The sequence below is a fragment of the Gopherus evgoodei genome, chromosome 2, assembly GCF_007399415.2.
Source record: "Gopherus evgoodei ecotype Sinaloan lineage chromosome 2, rGopEvg1_v1.p, whole genome shotgun sequence".
Lineage (NCBI taxonomy): Eukaryota > Metazoa > Chordata > Testudines > Testudinidae > Gopherus > Gopherus evgoodei.
The window spans coordinates 21,950,882-21,972,314 of record NC_044323.1 but is presented as its reverse complement, the minus strand read 5'-3'; the positions used below and the strand labels follow the sequence as shown (position 1 = coordinate 21,972,314).

Below are 21,433 nucleotides of genomic sequence, written 5' to 3'. Positions count from 1 at the left end.
CAAACTCTAAAAGTAGAAAGAGCCAAGAACAAATTCTGATAAAGGTCTGTCAGGGACCGAGAACTCTCAAAAGGTAATTGTGGCTCTTCACCATTGCTATACTTTCTGTGGAAGCCCCACACTTCCTGAGCATGAATCATCTAACACAACCAGTTAGCCTAACTGAAAAACAATTTAACTCTGTTGCAAATGTGTATACATGCGGTGCCTTTCACTTTGAAAGCTGACCTGGATCTCTTTCTTTCGTTCTAGATGTCCATACAGAAGCAGTTCAGGCAGCTCTTGCTAAACATAAAGAAAGGAAGATGGCAGTCCCCATGCCATCAAAACGACGTTCATTGGTGGTGCAAACATCAATGGATGCCTACACACCTCCAGGTGAGCAACTGCACTGTATATTTTATTGATATGAAAGACACATGCAATATGCTGTCAGAATCAATCCCATCTAAATAAAATATGCAATTAACAGTTGTCACTTGTCAAGGACAGTAACTATAACATTAAAGCCCAAGGAATCTTAGATGATTTACAAGGTAGTTGAAGAGGCAATAAGGAGCTATCACCCACACGTATGGTGCCCTCTTGTGGTGGCTAATTTGCACATATCTTTGTGTTCTTGTGAGTGAAATAACTTCGTGGCTAGTGTGCTGCTTGTAACACTTTGCAGTGATAAAGATTCCTCCCATAACTCTTCCCCCACCTCTTGGCCCTGAAGTTCTCTGGTAGACTCTTCTGCACTTCTGTGGAATGTTCTCTTTATTTCTTCTTTTCTAAAGTATCAGAGGGGTAGCCGTGTAAGTCTGGGTCTGTAAAAGCAGCAAAGAGTCCTGTGACACCTTATAGACTAACAGACATTTTGGAGCATGAGCTTTCATGGGTGATCGGATGCATGTAGTGGAAATTTCCAGAGGCAAGTATATATATGCAAGCAAGAAGCAGGCTAGAGATAACGAAGTTAGTTCAATCAGGGAGGATGAGGCGCTCTTCTAGCAGCTGAGGGGTGAAAACCAAGGGAGGAGAAACTGTTTTTGCAGTTGGCAAGCCATTCACAGTCTTTGTTTAATCCTGAGCTGATGGTGTCAAATCTGCAGATGAACTGAAGCTCAGCAGTTTCTCTTTGAAGTCTGGTCCTGAAGTTTTTTTGTTGCAGGACTAAAGGTAAAAAATCCATTGCTATCTACAAACTACACAGACCACAGTGAGAGATTATGCCATACTCTATCAAAGAAACTGAGGAACCACCTGATCAGCATCTATACAACAAACAGGAAAACATCAAAAAAGAGCTCTCCAATCTGGAGACTCTCATATATAACCAAACTTCCATACAAACAGACTTCACTAAAATAAGACAGGAGATCTACATTACTCACTTCACATCTCTACAAAGGAAAAAGGATTGTAAGCTGTCTAAACTCCTACCTGCCACATGGGGCCACAACCATGGTACCCCTAACCCACTCAGCAATATCGTCAATCTATCCAACCACACACTCAGCCCAGAAGAAAGGTCTGTCCTATCTCGGGGGTTCTGTTTCTGCCTTGCCACCTCCACTAACCTGATACAGTTCTGCGGCGATCTGGAAGCCTACTTTCGCCACCTCCAACTCAAAGAATACTTTCAGGATAACACTGAACAGCCCACTGATACACAGTTACCCTCCCACCAACAGCACAAGAAGAAAAACTCCACATGGACTCCTCCTGAAGGTCGAAATGACAGTCTGGACCTATGCATAGAATGCTTCCGCCGATGTGCACAGGAAGAAACTGTGGAAAAACAACATTGCTTGCCTCATAACCTAAGTTGTGCAGAACGCAATGCCATCTACAGCCTCAGAAACCACCCTGACAGTATCATCAAAGAGACTGATAAAGGAGGTGCTGTTGTCGTCTTCAACAGATCTGACTACCAAAAGGAGGCCTCCAGACAACTCTCCAATACCAAATTCTACAGGCCACTTCCCTCAGATCCCACTGAGGAATACACTAAGAAACTGCACCATCTACTCAGGACACTCCCTACACTAACACCATAACAAATCAACATACCCGTAGAGCCCCGACCAGGGTTATTCCATCTACAACCCAAGATCCACAAACCCGGAAATCCTGGATGCCCCATCATCTCGGGCATTGGCACTCTCACTGAAGGACCGTCTGGATATGTGGACTCTCTGCTCAGACCCTGTGCCACTAGCACTAACATCTATCTCCGTGACATCACTGATTTCCTGAGGAAACTACAGTGCATTGGTGACCTTCCAGAAAACACCATCCTAGCCACCATGGATGTAGAGGCTCTCTACACAAACATCCCACAAACTAATGGAATACAAGCTGTCAGGAACAATATCCCTGATAATGCCACAGCACAACTGGTTGCTGAGCTCTGTGCCTTTATCCTCACACACAACTATTTCAAATTTGATGACAATATATATCTCCAGATCAGTGGCACCGGTATGGGCACCCGCATGGCCCCACAGTATGTCAACATTTTTATGGCTGACCTGGAACAACTCCACTTGTCCACTCACGCCCCTTCTCTACCTACGCTACATTGATGACATCTTCATCATCTGGACCCATGGGAAGGAGACTCTGGAAAAATTCCATCACGATTTCAACAGCTTCCACCTCACCATCAACTTCAACCTGGACCAATCTACAGGGGAGGTCCACTTCCTAGACACCACGGTGCAAATAAGTGATGGTCACATTAACACCACCTTATACCGAAAACCTACTGACCACTATGCCTACCTTCGTGCTTCCAGCTTCCATCCCGGGCACACCACACGATCCATTGTCTACAGCCAAGCACTGAGGGACAACCGCGTCTGCTCTAACCCCTCAGACAGAGACCAACACCTACAAAATCTCCACCAAGCATTCTCAGAACTACAATACCCGCACGAGGAATTAAGGAAGCAGATCAACAGAGCCAGATGTGTACCCAGAAGCCTCCTACTGCAAGACAAACCTAAGAAAGAAACCAACAAGACTCCTCTGGCCATCACATACAGTCCCCAGCTAAAACCCCTCCAACTCATCATCAGGGATCTACAACTCATCCTGGACAATGATCCCACACTTTCACAGGCCTTGGGTGGCAGGCCAGTCCTCACCTACAGACAACCTGCCAACCTGAGGCGTATTCTCACCAGTAATTTCACACTACACCATAGTAACTCTAACTCGGGAACCAATCCATGCAACAAACCTCAATGCCAACTCTGCCCACATATCTACAACAGCAACACCATCACAGGACCTAACCAGATCAGCCACACCATCACCGGTTCATTCACCTGCACGTCCACCAATGTAATATACGCCATCATATGCCGGCAGTGCCCCTCTGCTATGTACATCGGCCAAACTGGACAGTCTCTACGGAAAAGGATGAATGGACACAAATCAGATATTAGGAATGGCTATATACAAAAACCTGTAGGAGAACACTTCAACCTCCCTGGCCACACAATAGCAGATCTTAAGGTGGCCATCCTGCAGCAAAAAAACTTCAGGACCAGACTTCAAAAAGAAACTGCTGAGCTTCAGTTCATCTGAAAATTTGACACCATCAGCTCAGGATTAAACAAAGACTGTGAATGGTTTGCCAACTACAAAACCAGTTTCTCCTCCCTTGGTTTTCACACCTCAGCTGCTAGAAGAGGGCCTCATCCTCCCTGATTGAACTAACCTCGTTATCTCTAGCCTGCTTCTTGCTTGCATATATATACCTGCCCCTGGAAATTTCCACTACGTGCATCCGACGAAGTGGGTATTCACCCATGAAAGCTCATGCTCCAAAATGTCTGTTAGTCTATAAGGTACCACAGGACTCTTTGCTGCTTTCTTTTCTAAAGTTTGTCTAGCCATTTACCTTCTTGTTTCTGTTCCTTCAACCCCTAGCAGGTGGAAAATATCAAAAATCAAGTGCTTTTTGACACATGCTGAATCAATGACATGACAGCTGTGACTAAAACATTCCCTAGAGTATGACTGCCCTGGATAGTTAAACCTCAGAAGTAGGGGCTTGCCGCTGACTTTGCTTTGTGACCTTTGGAGAGTCGTTTAAGCATTCTGTGTCTGAATTTTCCCATTTGCTCTTGTTAAGTGCTTTGATATCTTTGGACTGAGAACCGCAATATAAATAAATGTATTTGTTTTGTTCCATAGATAAATACCAGAAGCACCAACCTTGCTGCAGGAAAACCCTGTTAATGTTCTGTAACAATTGGTACTGTTCCAGTACTTAACAGTTATACAAAACTCTCCTTACTATAACTACCTGCTGCCAATGTGTGTTAAACTGCAGTTCTCTTTTTTTATTTATGTGCCTTATTTCCGTAAAGAAGCAAAACCATCATGCACTTACATCACAAATAATGCAGCCTGTTCTCAATTATTAGATACCTCCTCTGGTTCAGAAGATGAAGGATCTGTACAGGGCGACTCCCAGGGAACTCCCACCTCAAGCCAGGGAAGTATAAACATGGAACACTGGATCAGTCAAGCGATCCATGGTTCTACTACATCTACCACTTCTTCCTCCTCGACACAAAGTGGAGGCAGTGGCGCTGCGCACAGGCTAGCTGATGTTATGGCTCAAACACATATCGGTTAGTAAATCATCTTTTTTTAGCATCTTCTATTTTCCCTATATATCTTTTCATTTTAACTTCAATCTGTTTCATAACACTTAGCTGATGTTACTGATGTGAAGTTGAGACATAACTGCTGTGCTTTTTCTTCTTTTTTTCCTCTCCCTCTCTCTATTTATACAATATGTTTAGGGAGAGACATTTTTATTTATTTAATCTCAATGCAAGTTTCGCAATAACTTCTCAGTTAAATATCCATGCTAGCACATGGGGTCTAGCACTGCGTGGCTCCCATATATGGCAAATGAGCCCCTTTACTGTGCACTAAAAATGTACCTCCAAGAACTCCTGAAGCTAGCTTTTATTCAGCCTTCTCATACTTTTTCAGTAGTTGAATTCTACTGTCAGTTTGCATGGTTTTCTGTAATGCGCCATTAACACTATGATCATGGTCCTTTTAAACTGCTTTTTATTTTTCTATCTCTAAGTAGCTCTAGAATTCCTAGGCTGGGATGTGTGACTGCTAAATACCTTGTGAAGGGAAAATTCTTGAAGAGAAAGGTGTTGGTAGTGTTATGATCTATATTGTTAGTTGGTTGTTTACTTCCTGTGTTTTCCCAAGGGAATTTCAAGACTTGCTTTCCTTTAAGGGGCTGAGGTAATAGGTATTAATTATTTCTGCATGTTTGATGCTGACATTTCTCTTTGCCTAAATGAAATAGCCATGTGGAAAACTAGGGTTGCTACCCACTCTCGTTTTCGAATGGCCGATATTCATCCTGCGTAGCTTGTGGGAATTTCAATTCCTAAATCAGCCTTGGAAGCTATTGGAATAAATGTGGCAGCCTTAGCATGACAATGTCATGATATTTCATGTGATCCAAGTTCCTGTGAAAATAAATCCATCTACTCCTCAACTGAAAGAATTGTATGTTAATGGCTTTCCTAGCTTAAGTAGTAAATGAAAATATCTTAAATGTTCCCTTCTCCTATTGTTACTGTGTCGTCAGGTAACACCTGTATTTTATTGGTTAAGTAATCCTTTCCCCAAGGCTCTTGCAGTACAGCATTGCAGTTGGAAGAAGCAGTTGTACTGTATTCTTAAATTCATGCTTAATAAATAGCTCAGAACCTTGTTTTAGAAATGCGTACATTTCTGAACAGATTAATCACTGTGTTTGGTTCTCTGTGACTTCATCTTGAAATGCTAGAGGAAATTATAGCATGGAGAATTAAATTTATCCAAACTCTGAAAGGTTGCATTACTCACACATACCAAGTCTCAATGTGTCTTAAATGTAGCTTTTTATAAAATAATGTGACATTTCAGTAATTTAAAAACTGGCACAGTAAGTCTTCTCTCTCTTTTTATTTATTTATTTATTTTTTTACTCCGAGTTTGCAGTAAACAGTACAACCTTTATAGAACTAAATCAAGAAGGCAATATTTAGAGAAAGGGTGAAAATACTTTTTTTTTTCTCTCTCTCTGACCTGTAGAGACCTCTCCTGTGAAGAAAGAATGTACCTTTAAATGTGTCTCATGTTGGGCAACCAAAGTCACTATCTAGAAATCTGGGTCTGACATTATTTTCTGTAGATCAATTTGATACCAGGCATAAGTTAGCCTTCATATCTCTTAAACAGTATGAACATGTTTTAAATGTAGAACTTGACTGTGAGCTTAGGGTTGTGATCTGCCATTGTTGCAGAAATGTCTGTTAGAAGTAAGAACCACATAGGTACTAACTAGCAGGTAAGTTATTGCATAGTGAACTGTTCTTACTACTCTTGTACTGAATTGCAAATCAAATGGCTCTTTCCTTCCTTTTCACTTGACATCTGGGAGGATGGGCGTTGCATTTAAATATAGTGGGTAATTGTCAGAAATGATCTTCCCCTTTCAGAAATGGACGGTAAGACAAAGAAGTGCACTAGTGAATAGCAAGTGTAGCTGGACAATAAGATAGTCATCTTCAAAAGAGGAAAAATAGGATAAAAGTCCACTTGGCCAAGTCCCTCAACTACTTTTAAGCAAATTAATCTTATTACAAAGAAATGTATATTCTCATGGCATTGTGCTTGTTCAGTACAGGGGGCTGCTGTTCTTCCTTGTAGACTAATCTGCCTTTGGAGATGTCATCTGAAAATATGTTAGGACAAACTGCGACACATTCTGAAAATGCAAAACTCCATTCTGATCTCAACAGGGACTTTCCTTCCAGAATACATCACAGAATCAGATTTTTCTAGTGTAAGTGTTCTAATGCAGTTTCAAGAGGGGCTTTAATAAAAAATATTTAGCTATAATATCATCGGAGTTTGGAGTTGAGCTCTGTGGATGATTTGGATAATTTGCATAAGCTATTATATACTTTTAATGTTGTACTATTCATTTAATTGGGGCTGCTGCTGCTCCTTTGTGGCATAAGATCTAGAGCAGGATAGATTTCCCTTGAATAGTTATTCTTGGCTTTAAGAGTCTTGGGTCTTTCCTTTAAACTACATAGAGATTTTTAGTTCAACATAGACCATGAATGAAGATTATAGTGGTTGATATTTGAGTTTTAAAGAGGGACAGGTTAAGCTCGTGGAACTCAGCAATTCTCTAATGCACAATCTTTGGAAATCAATCTTGCATTTATTTCTATTGATATCTTGGTCTTCAAGTCTTTTATCTGAGGTCAGAGTAGGAAAAATACTTCCTGGAGCTTAGAAAGGTGGTACAAACTGTTTGGTCAATATTAGGCACTTCATAAAGAATGGGAAGATAGTTAATGCTTCTGTGTAATATCTCCCCACTTGTGCATCTATTTGCCACAGTATTTAGAAGTTACTGTACATTTGTGCCAAATAGAAACCAAAAATGCATAAAAATCCCCTGGCTTTAGTTGTTAATTCTTCTAAAAAATAATGACACCTGAGCTGGAAAAACCAAAGTAGACTCTAGGATGGACTGCTTTAGAGGGTAGAGTACGGAAGCAATCAATGAATGGCACCATAGCTCTTTACAGAGCATGGTGAGTGCACCGATGAGTTCTTTGATGGCTGCTGAGTCTGATGCGCAAGTGACAGTTCTGCCCATAGGTAGGGTACACCCGCATGGTACATTAGCAATACTCTGAATCTGAGCAGCAGATTCTTTCCTCCTCTGATGCTAGTCACCTCAAAGTTTGATCCAGTACGCCTCACAATGCCTCGGTCCATCTACAAGCTGACTCTGTCAACCAAAGCAGCATTCTGCACTACTTTCTCAGTCATCCATAGAGATTCCAAAGGCTATGAAGTCATTCTTGCAAGGATCCCAAAATCTGCGCAGTGGTCTACCTCTTTTTCTAGACACATCGCGAGATTCAGAGTTCAGCGCACTCTTTGGGATCCTGTAATCTGGCATTCACTTGACATGTCCAGGCCATCTGAGTCTTTTCTTACGAATCAACATTCCCATGAATGACATAGCACAATTTAACACTTCCACATTTGTCACCTTGTCTTGCCATCTTATTCGAAGAATTTTACGCAAGAATCTGATATGAAAGCTGTTTAGTCTTTTGGCATGTTTGACATAAGTTGCCTGTGTTTGAGCCATATAGAGGCATGTATAAAACACGTCTCATAAATATGGATTTTCATTTTAGTTGACGATTTGTTATTGTTCCAGGCTCAGTCTTGGAAAAGACAAAAGTTCCTGGCTGCTTTGCCGATTCTACTACTGAGTGCAGCATCAAGATCTACATTGCTGGTAACAGTAAAGCCAAGGTAGCAAAATTGGTCAACAGCATCCAGACAAATATCTAATTGATACCTGAAACTGGTTCTGAAGAGCCTTGGAGCACTATAATAATATTTTTCAAGCTTATTGCTCGCCCAGAGATTTTGCATGAATCAGAGAACTTGGTAATAAGATGTTGTAGGACATCAACACTGTGAACCACAAGAGTTACATCATCTGCAAATAACAAGTCCCTTATGACCTCTCCACAGGTCCCAGGAAAACATCTACCCACATAAACTTGGATTTTTAAAAACAAATTCTGTAGCATTCTTATTCCTGTGAATCACAGCTGAACTTCTACAGATCCAAAACAGCATGTGAAGGAAATGTTGCTCTGAAATTTTAAGATGTGCAAAAAACAAGCAGCTCTTCCAGTTTAGAGCCTGGGGTACATCTTTCTAACCTGAGCAATTGTGCTTTGTACCTAAGTGCTTGTCTAAACTGCAACTTAGTGTGCAGTGATCCAGGGTGAGAATATAAGATCCCATGTAGGCATGCCCTTAGATGGTCAAGTTGAAGTCAGCTACTAAATGCATCATATTAACCCAATTACGTAGCTGGTTTGAAGCATGGCAAATGAGGGAGCAAATCTGCTCCAGATTCTACTCTTATCAGTTTTTTTCTATAGTGCGTGGATTCTCTCAATTCCTTTCCAAACAAGTGAGAACAGGACTCAAAATGTTTTTCCATCCTTGTCTGTCCACAAACAATTGTGATTTAACCAGCAGTTAGTATAGTAAATGGAATGTGTGCAACAATACAGTAAATGGTAGATTAGGAAGTCTCGTAACATTTTATTATACAATAAGTACATGTCTATCATATGTAAGAGATTGGACTTCTCAAGCTTCAGTTGTGCCTAGTGAAATCCTCAATCTTCAGTTGTGCCTAGTGCAGTTGCATGTTCTGTATCTCTTTAAAACAGCTATTGTGTCATACACATGGCTGACTTTAAAATATATCAGTGGTAAATATTTTGGGAAAGGATAACTGGAAATAGACTTGAATGCAGGTGAATGTGTCACATGGCCAAGAAGTCTCTAAATGTACTGTTTCTAAGGAAACAGGGTGCTTAATCAAAAAGAGCCAAATTTATACTGAAGACAATGTGCCGCCATTGACACAAGTAAATCAAAAGGGGGAATTCCCATCTCCCAACACATTTTTATTAAATGGAATGTTAGCTACAGAAGCTGCTGTCTTTCTGAGACAGGATTTTGATTGTAAGCTAAAAATTGCATTGACTAAAAGGTAAATATCTCTATAAATACAGAATCTTTGTCCTGTAGAAGCATAAAAACCTGCCTTTGTATGTCTTAAATATGTTTTCATTTGGAAATCAAAGACCTCTTTCTGAAGTAAAGGTTATACAGGTTTCTAATCAAATTAATATATGAACATCTGCCAAAACATGTCTACCACATGTGACAACCTTAAGTCTTCTGTGTTAGAAGGTGCAAATTCACACATGATAGAGGGCCAGTTCATGGCTCTCCACACTGCTTAGACCCTATGTAGGTTCTTCAGGAAGAACCTAGATAACGGAGAAGGTGTACAACCATGCCTCCAAATTCCCTTCCATGCCATCTAGCAGAGTTGGCTTGTCAGAGGGTAGTGACGCAGATGTGCTCCCCAGAGCTCATGAAGCACTGTGATTACCTGACACACAATGTTTCCATGATTTCCATAGGGATAGTATTTATCCACCTTCCTTCTCTCCCCAAATGTGGGACTGCGTCAATATGCCACAATCCATTCTTAAATGAATTTGCACTGTGTTGCCATTTCTCCTTCTCTTAGCAAAGTGAAGTAGGGTGTACGATTCCAATGCAGAAATGTCTGTGGTCTTAACTAGAAGCAGCTGTTCAGTCTGTGATCTTATAATGTGAGAAGACTGAAAGAAACAAAAAGGAGAATGTGATGCAAATATGCATGTTTAGTGGATGAAACTCTTTGAGGTCATACCGCTCTCACTGTCCCTAGTGCTTTATTCAAGAGCTATGTCAGGATCATTACTCTTAACTCTGAAGCTCAAACAGTGCTTCATGTTAGCTAATGTGAAGACTGAGCAGATATTACACAGCATATATCAGTACTATAACCGAAGATACTCTTATCAAAATAAAAACTGTTTCATTGACTAATGTGGCAGCTAACTGCCTTCCTTCTGTCTACAGAATCTTAGTTTCTCCAGGCCTGACTCTCAGAAATGCTGAGCACTGGCACCCACAAAAATCAGACTTTGTAATTCTAGTCAGTGATGAGTACAATTGGAGAGAGAACCATTGTAAGTCATCTCTTACAGACTAAGGAGCAGTTTGGAAAGCAAGACGTCAGTGTTCCTCTTCTATATGAGAAGGCTAGCAGTTCGTAGCCAGCCTGGATTGCAGAGTGGGAGTCAGGGATGCAGACATGCTCCTCCAGGAAGGCCAGTCTATGAGAGTCCTCTTTTATCAAGGAGGTTATAGAGACAGAGAGTTTAAAGCCAGAAGGGACCACTATAATCATCTAGTCTGATCCCCTGTATATCACAGGCCACCAACATCAGCATACTAAACCCAACAATGGAAATGAAACTAAAATAAATGAGACCTACAGGAGACTAGACTATTATGTGCCACAAGCAGAGAAATGGATGGACCGAGGTGCACCAATGCTCATGGCTTCTGCAATGGCAGGGAAATGATTAAATGTGATATAAGGTGGCCCGTGGCTTGTTCCACCATTACTTTCAAGTGCTAGGATTGGCTGCCCACAAAGGTGGTGGAAGTAGCTGAACTAAATAGAATCATTTTCTTAATCATAATATCATTTCCCATTTATATAGCAACTCTTCCTTATAAATAAAAAAAAAGAAGATAGAACTTCTACCCTTTTAATTTGTTTAGCTGATAGAAAAATCAGTCAGGACTATACAGAGCTATATTTAACAGGCAAAGCTAAACATTGCATCAAAAATATAAGTAATGGATGAGATGACTAAAATAAAGTTATACTGAGATAGTAGCCTAAATACTATTGTGCTGTGCAAGCTGTTAAGCATTCAGGTGGTCACATGCATAACATTCAGCTGTCTATTTCAATCAAGTTATAGGGATGGACTGAACCAGAATCACGTCACTAACTGGACACGTGCGAGATGCAAGATGATTCTCTCAGAGATGGGCTAGATTAGCAAGTCATCCCATCTTATCTTGAAACAAATCAGCTATGCTTATCCTTATGGTGGCTCATAGCAACTATGTCATGTCTACCATTAAGAGTATCCAAGATATCTACGGATATCTTGCTCTCTTATGATAAATACCAGCTTCAAATAAGAAGCATTCATAATAGACATCTCTTACAACAGTGATTAGCTGTTTGCCTTCCCACGTTTTGAAATGCACAAATATTAAACTGTACAGAACGTCTTGACATTCCTGTGTCCAGGAGCACTTTCATTGCATTTTGGGAGGAGGGAACTGCTCCTTCATGGGGAGGAACCTGGATGCTGGTTACCTCTGGCAGCAGGCAGTGCTCCACCCCGCTCCCAACTCACCATCCAGAGGGATGGTGCCCTGGCAACGATGGATGAGGAATCTCCCCCAGAGCCATGTACCCCCCCCACCTCCCAAGGCTTGGAGAATTGTAGCCACCACTCCCAAGAGAAAATAAAGGATGATGGTGGTTGGTGACTCCCTTCTAAAGGGGACAGAGGCCTCCCAGCTGCAGACCTGACCTGGCATCCCAGGAGGTGTGCCATTTCCCAGTGGCTTGTATGTGCTACATTACAGAAGGATTCATAGATTCATAGACTCTAGGACTGGAAGGAACCTCGAGAGGTCATCGAGTCCAGTCCCCTGCCCTCATGGCAGGACCAAATACTGTCTAGACCATCCCTGATAGACATTTATCGAACCTACTCTTAAATATCTCCAGAGATGGAGATTCCACAACCTCCCTAGGCAATTTATTCCAGTGTTTAACTACCCTGACAGTTAGGAACTTTTTCCTAATGTCCAACCTAAATCTCCCTTGCTGCAGTTTAAGCCCATTGCTTCTTGTTCTGTCATTAGAGGCTAAGGTGAACAAGTTTTCTCCCTCCTCCTGATGACACCCTTTTAGATACCTGAAAACTTCTATCATGTCCCCTCTCAGTCTTCTCTTTTCCAAACTAAACAAACCCAATTCTTTCAGTTTCCTTCATAGGTCATGTTCTCAAGAGCTTTAATCATTCTTGTTGCTCTTCTCTGGACCCTCTCCAATTTCTCCACATCTTTCTTGAAATGCAGTGCCCAGAACTGGACACAATACTCCAGTTGAGGCCTAACCAGCGCAGAGTAGAGCGGAAGAATTACTTCTCTTGTCTTGTTTACAACACACCTGTTAATGCATCCCAGAATCACGTTTGCTTTTTTTACAACAGTATCACACTGTTGACTCATATTTAGCTTGTGGTCCACTATGACTGCTAGATCTCTTTCTGCCATACTCCTTCCTAGACAGTCTCTTCCCATTCTGTATGTGTGAAACTGATTGTTCCTTCCTAAGTGGAGCGCTTTGCATTTCTCTTTATAGAATTTCATCTGGTTTACCTCAGACCATTTCTCCAATTTGTCCAGATCATTTTGAATTTTGACCCTATCCTCCAAAGCAGCTGCAATCCCTCCCAGTTTGGTATCGTCTGCAAACTTAATAAGCATACTTTCTATGCCAACATCTAAGTCGTTGATGAAGATATTGAACAGAGCCGTTCCCAAAACAGACCCCTGCAGAACCCCACTCGTTATACCTTTCCAGCAGGATTGGGAGCCATTAATAACTACTCTCTGAGTACGGTTATCCAACCAGTTACTCACCCATCTTATAGTAGCCCCATCTAAATTGTATTTGCCTAGTTTATCGATAAGGATATCATGCGAGACCGTATCAAATGCCTTACTAAAGTCTAGGTATACCACATCCACCGCTTCTCCCTTATCCACAAGGCTCGTTATCCTATCAAAGAAAGCTATCAGATTGGTTTGACATGATTTGTTCTTTACAAATCCATGCTGGCTATTCCCTATCACCTTACCACCTTCCAAGTGTTTGCAGATGATTTCTTTAATTACTTGCTCCATTATCTTCCCTGGCACAGAAGTTAAACTAACTGGTCTGTAGTTTCCTGGGTTGTTTTTATTTCCCTTTTAGTAGATGGGCACTATATTTACGCTTTTCCAGTCTTCTGAGTCTCAGTCTTGCTGAGGATCATCTGACCGTCTGACCGGCACCCCATGCTGCTCACGTATGATACTGCAAGGTGTGACCCTGAGCAGATAAGGAGTGACTACAGGACTCTGAGAATGAGGATTAAGGAGTTAGGGGCGCAGATAGTGTTCTCATCAATCCCTTCAATCAAGGATAAGGGTCCGGGCAGAGACAGACACATCCTGGAGGTAAATACATGGCTGTGCAGATGGTGTCATCAGGAAGGCTTAGGATTCCTCAGGGGATCCTTTTCCAAGAAGAAAGACTGGTGAGCAGAGATGAGGCCTGCCTGTCAAGGAAGAGGAAGTTATCTTCAGATAAAGACTGGCTAACCTAGTGAGGTGGGTTTTAACCTAGGTTTGATAGGGGCAGGAGACAGCACCCCAACACGTAGAGAGCTAGGTGAAAGGTCAAGATCTGAGAAGGAACATGAGAAATCACAGCTTGGCCAAAGGAGAGACAAGAGGGACTATACAGGGGAAATCTAGTAAACAGGTGTCTATACAGCACTTGGAGGAGAGTAAGGTGATCAGGAACAATGAACATGGATTCATCAAGGGAAAGCCTGACTAACCTGATTGCCTTCTATGTTGAGACAACTGGCTCTGTGGATATGGGGAAAGCGGTGGATGTGATATACACAACCACCTCGATATAACGCCACCCAATATAATACAAATTTGGATATAATGCGAAAAGCAGTGCTCTGGGGAGACGGGGCTGCGCACTCCGGTGGATCACAGCAAGTTCAATATAACATGGTTTCACCTATAACGCAGTAAGATTTTTTGGCTCCCAAGGACAGCATTGTATCGAGGTAGAGGTGTATCTTGACTTTAGTGAAGCTTTTGATACGATCTCCCACAGTACGTTAAAAAAGTATAGATTGGATGAATGGACTGTAAGGTGGCTAGAAAGCTGGCTTGATTGTCAGGCTCAACGGGTATTGATCAACAACTCAGTATCTAATTGGCAGCCAGTATCAAGCAGAGTGCCCCAGGGGTTGGTCCTGGGGCCGGTTTTGTTCAACATCTTCATTAATGATCTGGATGATGGAATGGATTGCCCCCTCAGCAAGTTTGCAGATGACACTAAGCTGAGGGGAGAGGTAGATACACTGGAGGGTAGAGATAGGGTCCAGAGTGACCTAGACAAATTGGAGGATTGGGCTAAAAGAAATCTGATGAGGTTCAACCAATGCAGAGTCCTACACTTAAAATGGAAGAATCTCGTGCACTGCTACAGGCTGGGGACCGACTGTCTAAGCAGCAGTTCTTCAGAAAAGGACCTGGCGATTACAGTGGAGGAGAAGCTGGATATGAGTCAACAGTGTGGCCTTGTTGCCGAGAAGGCTAGCGGCATAAAAGGCTGCATCAGTAAGAGCATTGCCAGCAGATCAAGGGAAGTGATTATTCCCCTTTATTTGGCACTGGTGAGGCCACATGTGGAGTATTCTGTCCAATTTCCCCCCCCCCCCACTACAGAAAGAATGTGGACCAATTGGAGCAAGTCCAACAGAGGGCAACGAAAATGATTAGGGAGGTGGGGCACATGACTTATAAGGAGAGTCTGAGGGAACTGGGCTTATTTAGTCTGCAGAAGAGAAGAGTGAGGGAAGATTTGATAGCAGCCTTCAACTACCCGAGGGTGATTCCAAAGAGAATGGAGCTAGGCTGTTCAAAGTAGTGGCAGATGACAGAACAAGGAACAAAAGTCTCAAATTGCAGTGGGGGGTGGGTCTAGGTTGGATATTAGGAAACACTATTTCACTAGGAGACTGGTGAAGCACTGGAATAGGTTACCTAGGGAGGTGGTGGAATCTCCATCATTAGAGGTTTTTTTGGCCCAGCTTGACAAAGCCCTGGCTGGGATGATTTAGTTGGGGATTGGTCCTGCTTTGAGCAGGGGGTTGGACTAGATGACTTCCTGAGATCCCTTCCAACGCTGATATTGATGTGATTGACCGGCCAGTTGGTAACTCTGAGGTTCTGCTGTATACATTTGCACTGAGATAGAGATAGAAGTGGGAGGCAGACATGTTGAAAGTCTCTAGGTAAGATAAAAGTGAAAAACAAGGGTGATGTCATGGTAGGGATCTACAGTAGACCACCTAACCAGGAAGAAGAGGTGGATGAGACTTTTTTTTATTTTTAAACAACTAACAATATAATCCAAAACACAGGACTCCATGGTGATGGGGGGCTTCAACCACCTAGATATCTTCTGGGAAAATAACACAGCAGGGCACAGATTATCCAAGAAATTCTTGCAATGCATTGGAGAGAATTTTTTGTTACCTACAGTGTAGAAAGTGACTAGGGGAGTGTCTATTCTGGATTTGATTCTGACAGACAGGGAGGAACTAACTGAGAATCTGAAGGTGGAAAGTAGCTTAAGTGAAAGTGATCATGAAATGATAGGAGTTCATGATTCAATGGAATGGTAGGAGGGAAAACAGCAGAATAAAGACAATGAACTTCAAGAGCGCAGACTTAAGTAAACTCAGAGTATTGGTAGGTAAGGTCCCATGGGAAGTAAGTTGAAGGGAGAAAAGAGTTCAGGAGAGTTGGCAATCTTTAAAAAAGACATTATTAAGGACACAAGAGCAAACTATACCAATGCATAGGAAAGATAGGAAGTATGGTAAGAGGCTACTCTGGCTTAACCAAGGGTAACTTGTCATAGAAGGAAATGAATAAATGAAATGCATTGCCTCCTGTTAAAGCTACTTCCTTACTGAAAATATTTAAGGGAACTTCATGAATACTAGATTTATAGATCTGTGCAAAGTTTGCATCTATCAAATATCTTTATTTTTACAAACTTAAGAAAATTCTGAAGAAGTATTAAATGTCACCATAGTGTGCTTAAAAAGTATGTATAGACCAGCTAAATATAGGATAATTATCAGACAAGATGAATTTAAGGATCCTTCAGAGAATATCTTATTTTATCCTAATTCATGTTAAAAAAAACCATAATATAGTACACAAATAATGGACACACTTTTAGCATAGATTATCAAAAATGATAGTTACTAAGAGTGTTTAGGAGTCAAACAGCAGAAATAGAGACGACGCAAATCTGTCCATTGCACTAACCTCCAAAGGGAAACCATTTTCATATAATAAGCAAGCTGTAAGGAGTGAGACAAATTTAGTATAAACATAAATCTTCAATAATATTGGAGTATGATGAGATCATGTGATTTACTTGTCTCTTTAATGGGCCTGATCCTATCCTCATTGAATGGAATGTATTCCTCTTGCCTTCAGTGGCAGCAGTACAAGGCCCTGACTTATTTATCTGGAAGGTTCTGGGTGATTGTCATTAAACCGAAAACTTGTTAAACATGAATTGTATTTGTTCCCAGGAAACTTAACACTGCTAAAAACCTGGAAAAATTCACGATATAAAATATGTGAATATGATACAAATCTGTAGGTTATCCAAAGTCAGACTATATTTTCAGATGTTTTAAACTGTGGATACATGCTGAGTAACCAAGCTGAGAAAGAGAAAGATTAGTGGCATGGAATAGTTTAGTGACATCATGAGACAGATCACCAAATCATATTTGCCGTTTTGAAAAGCAAGTCTGTGTTCTATGGAGAATTGAAATAGCTCTGTTTAAAAATAGTCAAGTAGTAAGCAAGAAAAGTGTCCATGCAAACTGTAAAGAAACATGAACATTATGTTTTATTTCCTTCCTCTAGATCCACTTTCCAACAGTATCATGACTTCAAAAATCTTGATACAACAGTAAATTGTTCTCTTTGAACTAAAACTTGAATTTTAAGCAGTGCATTTATAGTTGATTTGCATTGGCAATTGCAAGTGCTGGGACATAACATGTTGTAGCTTTTTTCTATTTTGAAATCTTGGTACCTTAATCTATCAGAAATTTCTGTGTCTGGGTCTATTTCTAACTAGATTTGGCCACAGGAAATTAAACTAATTTAAAATTAAAGGTGGGGGGGAAAGGAGAGGAGTAAAAAAAAACCTTTATGATTATAATCTGTATTATGTGGCTCTGATGCCTTTAGATACCTAACTCCTTTTTTGTCTGTGAAAATTTCAAATATTAAAACCATGTTGGATATAATTGTGCTTTACAACTTGTGAATAGATTAATTTTAACAGCTTTTCAGGTCTTGTGTAAGAAGAACATTAGTGGAATCTCTCTCTTTCTCCCCCACTCCCTTCTTTCCCTCATTTCAAATATAGAGGAACCTGGTTAAACCTTCTAACTTATTTTTCACAGAAAATCATTCTGCCCCTCCAGATGTTACGACTTACACCTCAGAACACTCAATACAAGTAGAAAGACCACAAGGATCAACAGCAAGGGTGGCACCAAAATATGGCAATGCTGAACTTATGGAAACTGGTGATGGTATGTCACAAAGCAATTGTTTTCTTTAACATTGTAACTTACTCCTTTTTTGTGGTTTACTGTACACATCTGCTTCTTGTTTCTTTTGGCCACATTTCACTGAGGAGCATGTACAAGCAAAGTTACAGCATCTTTGAGTCCTAAAATAAACTGGCATATGTGAAGCCAATACTCGGCATGAATAAATGCTTCTTAATTAGTGGAGCAGATTCCCAATAGAAAAAACTGATATTTGCTAAAGTTCAATAAAATAAAACAGCGAATCTCTGTATATCTCACTTAATGATGTGTAACTAAATTAAACTAGGTACTGTATGAAGCTCTTCTGTTTTCAAATGACAGAGTATATGATGTACCAATAGGGCTACATCTTAAGGTGACTTTTGGGCGAAGTTTTTGTTTTCTGAATATTTTTTTTTGAAAAACAGTTATTTGTAAAACCTTCCATATTTATTGCTCCTCTTTTCTAAAACAGATTAAACAAAATTGCAACCAAGATGGGACTTTTAAGACCAAGAGTATCTTACATACAGTTGTCTTCAACTATAGAAACAACCTCTACTCTAATATGGTAAAAATGTTGCTAGCTTGGGAGAAAAGACAGGAATGTGGTACTTCTGCAATGCTGTTAGAGGCTTGAACTCAGGAGCAGATATCATGTACATTACAGAGGTGAAGTGCGCTATCAAGCATAAGTAAGGAGGAAAGTACTTTATAGGAATATATGGTAGGGCCCCAATCAGAATCCTGTTTGGCTTGGTGCTGTATAAACACACATGGTAACTTCTGGAGATTGTTATTAAAACATCCTTATCTAATGGCCAGTGGAATTCACTATAGGGCTATTTCAGGATTACACTGTCAGTTGCAATGAAGTACAACGCTACCCCGATATAATGCGACCCGCTATAACATGAATTCAGATATAATGCAGTAAAGCAGCGCTCTGGAGGGGGATGGGAGGGGCTGCACACTCCGATGGATCAAAGCAAGTTCGATATAACATGGTTTCACCTATAACGCAGTAAGATTTTTTGTCTCCCACGGACAGCATTATATCGGAGTAGAGGTGTAACACGACAGTGTGAACAGCTACAGGGTGGGGAAGGATAGGGCCCAGGACAGAAGTCTGCTACTGTGTAAGATGCAGCCCAAAATGAATGACAAGATAAAAACCTGTGACCAGCTTCCCTTGCTGACTGAATCTGTAGTCTCAGTTGCAGTTTGATGAAAGCTTTCTAGTCATGCAGTGACCCCAGTGGCTATGAGAGAAGCCTGTGCTTAGATTTCTGTCTCCTCACTAGCCATCAACAAAGTCACCTCAAAGACTGCTTTAAGCATTTTGAAAAAGATTATTTCCAGGGAATGTTTCTTCACTGTACTCCTCTCCCCCAAAGCCCGCGTGCTGTTTCCCCTCTAACTCTAATTCACTTTCTGAAACTGCTGTGTTATTTGTTTTGGGTTTCTGTGTTTGTTTTTTAAACCAAACGTCACTGTTCATTTTTAAACCATGATCTAAATGTCTTAATGTTGAATACATTCTGCTGAGTCACAGTACGGCATGAAACTGTCGTTGTGATGGCATTGCAGTTCTAGCCTTTTTCTTACTCCCCAACTGACATCTGGTGGCGTGCAGCTCAGCGGTCTACTGATATCTCCATTGATCCCTATTCTACAGGAGTACCAGTGAGCAGCAGAGTGTCAGCAAAGATTCAACAGCTGGTCAATACCCTAAAACGACCCAAACGACCACCATTACGAGAGTTCTTTGTAGATGACTTTGAGGAATTGTTAGAAGGTAAAATGACTGTTTTTCAAAAGGTTTTGGAATCTAATTAACACTTGATAAAATGTTTCCTTGTTTGTCTTGGACTGCTACTTTATCGTAGGCAGGTCCTAAGCAGGTTGGCTGCCACTGAGAGCAGTAATGCAGTGGGACCTGCTTATAGTGAACTTGAATGCACTGAGTAAAATCTTAGTTCCACCTTGTTTCCCCAACTTATAGTACTGATTATAGTGAACCTCTGCTTAGAATAAAATCACTTTGTGTATGAAAGAGAGTGGAGGAAAAAACTCTGTTCTAAGAGTATTTACTGTGTGCTACGTCTTTTCCTTTCATGCGTCTGGGTCAGTCTGAAAGACCCAGTCTGTGAAGAAGGAGAAGGAGGAGTGAATGTTGGATGCACATCTTGCATATCTGTTAATAAAATCATTGAAAATGATAGCTGGAAATGCAGTAGAGACAATAATAAAGTGAATAATAACCATGCAATTGGACTGCTACTTTCTAGTAGGCACATCCTAAGCTGGTTGACTGCCACTGGCACTAGAAAAGCTTCAGAAAAGGGCAACTAAAATTATTAGGGGTTTGGAGAAGGTCCCATATGAGGAAAGATTAAAGAGGCTAAGACTCTTCAGCTTGGAAAAGAGGAGATTAAGGGGGGATATGATAGAGGTATATAAAATCGTGAGTGATGTGGAGAAGGTGGATAAGAAAAAGTTATTTACTTATCCCATAATACAAGAACTAGGGGTCACCAAATGAAATTAATAGGCAACAGCTTTAAAACAAATAAAAGGAAGTTCTTCCTCACGCAGCGCACAGTCAACTTGTGGAACTCCTTACCTGAGGAGGTTGGGAAGGCTAGGACTATAACAGCGTTTAAAAGAGAACTGGATAAATTCATGGTGGTTAAGTCCATAAATGGCTATTAGCCAGGATGGGTAAGGAATGGTGTCCCTAGCCTCTGTTTGTCAGAGGATGGAGATGGATGGCAGGAGAGAGATCACTTGATCATTGCCTGTTAGGTTCACTCCCTCTGGGGCACCTGGCATTGGCCGCTATCAGTAGACAGATTCTGGGCTAGATGGACCTTTGGTCTGACCCGGTACGGCCGTTCTTATGTTCTTATAATTGTTTTTTTAAAAAACAAGCTTGCTGACCATGATGTCTTGCCATACTGTGGCAAGTCAAATTATTTTAATAAAAGCATATAGCAAAGCAGTATGATCCAATATAACTTAAATCAGTGTACTATTTACCAATAGTTCCACCTTGCTACTACATTTTTTTATCAAGGAAAAATGAAAATTTTCCATCTCTTCTTAAAAGAAAAAGTTACCTTGATGTGACGTTTGAATAGCTCTAGGATTTTTTTTTGAAGAGCAAACTTACTTATGCATGCTGCTTATGCTTACAGTACAAATATGAGAAAAAGAAATTACATAAGGATTTTCGATGATGCTGTCCATAGATCCATTTATTAATTGCTTCATCTCAACTGTAAGAAAGCTCAGAGTTAATTCACTATACTTCTCCACATCTTATTCATATAGGTACAGTACTGGAGGCTTATGAAACTGTGCACAGTATTCTCCACATGTACTAACATTTTATTTTCAGGCTATTTTACAAG

General features: G+C 40.8%; 1 protein-coding gene across 6 annotated transcripts in view; it reads left to right on the top strand.

The window, feature by feature from the left end:
• Positions 1-21,433, top strand: part of DIP2C (disco interacting protein 2 homolog C) — a 479,785-nt gene that overhangs the window by 323,395 nt on the left and 134,957 nt on the right. For 5 of the 6 annotated variants that reach the window (XM_030550132.1, XM_030550131.1, XM_030550130.1 and 2 more), the window contains 4 exons: positions 253-378; positions 4,425-4,634; positions 17,886-18,017; positions 19,696-19,815. In XM_030550132.1, coding sequence (XP_030405992.1) covers positions 253-378; positions 4,425-4,634; positions 17,886-18,017; positions 19,696-19,815 — 588 coding nt within the window. The remainder of the gene's footprint in view (positions 1-252; positions 379-4,424; positions 4,635-17,885; positions 18,018-19,695; positions 19,816-21,433) is intronic. The other variant, XM_030550129.1, reaches the window with a different exon arrangement.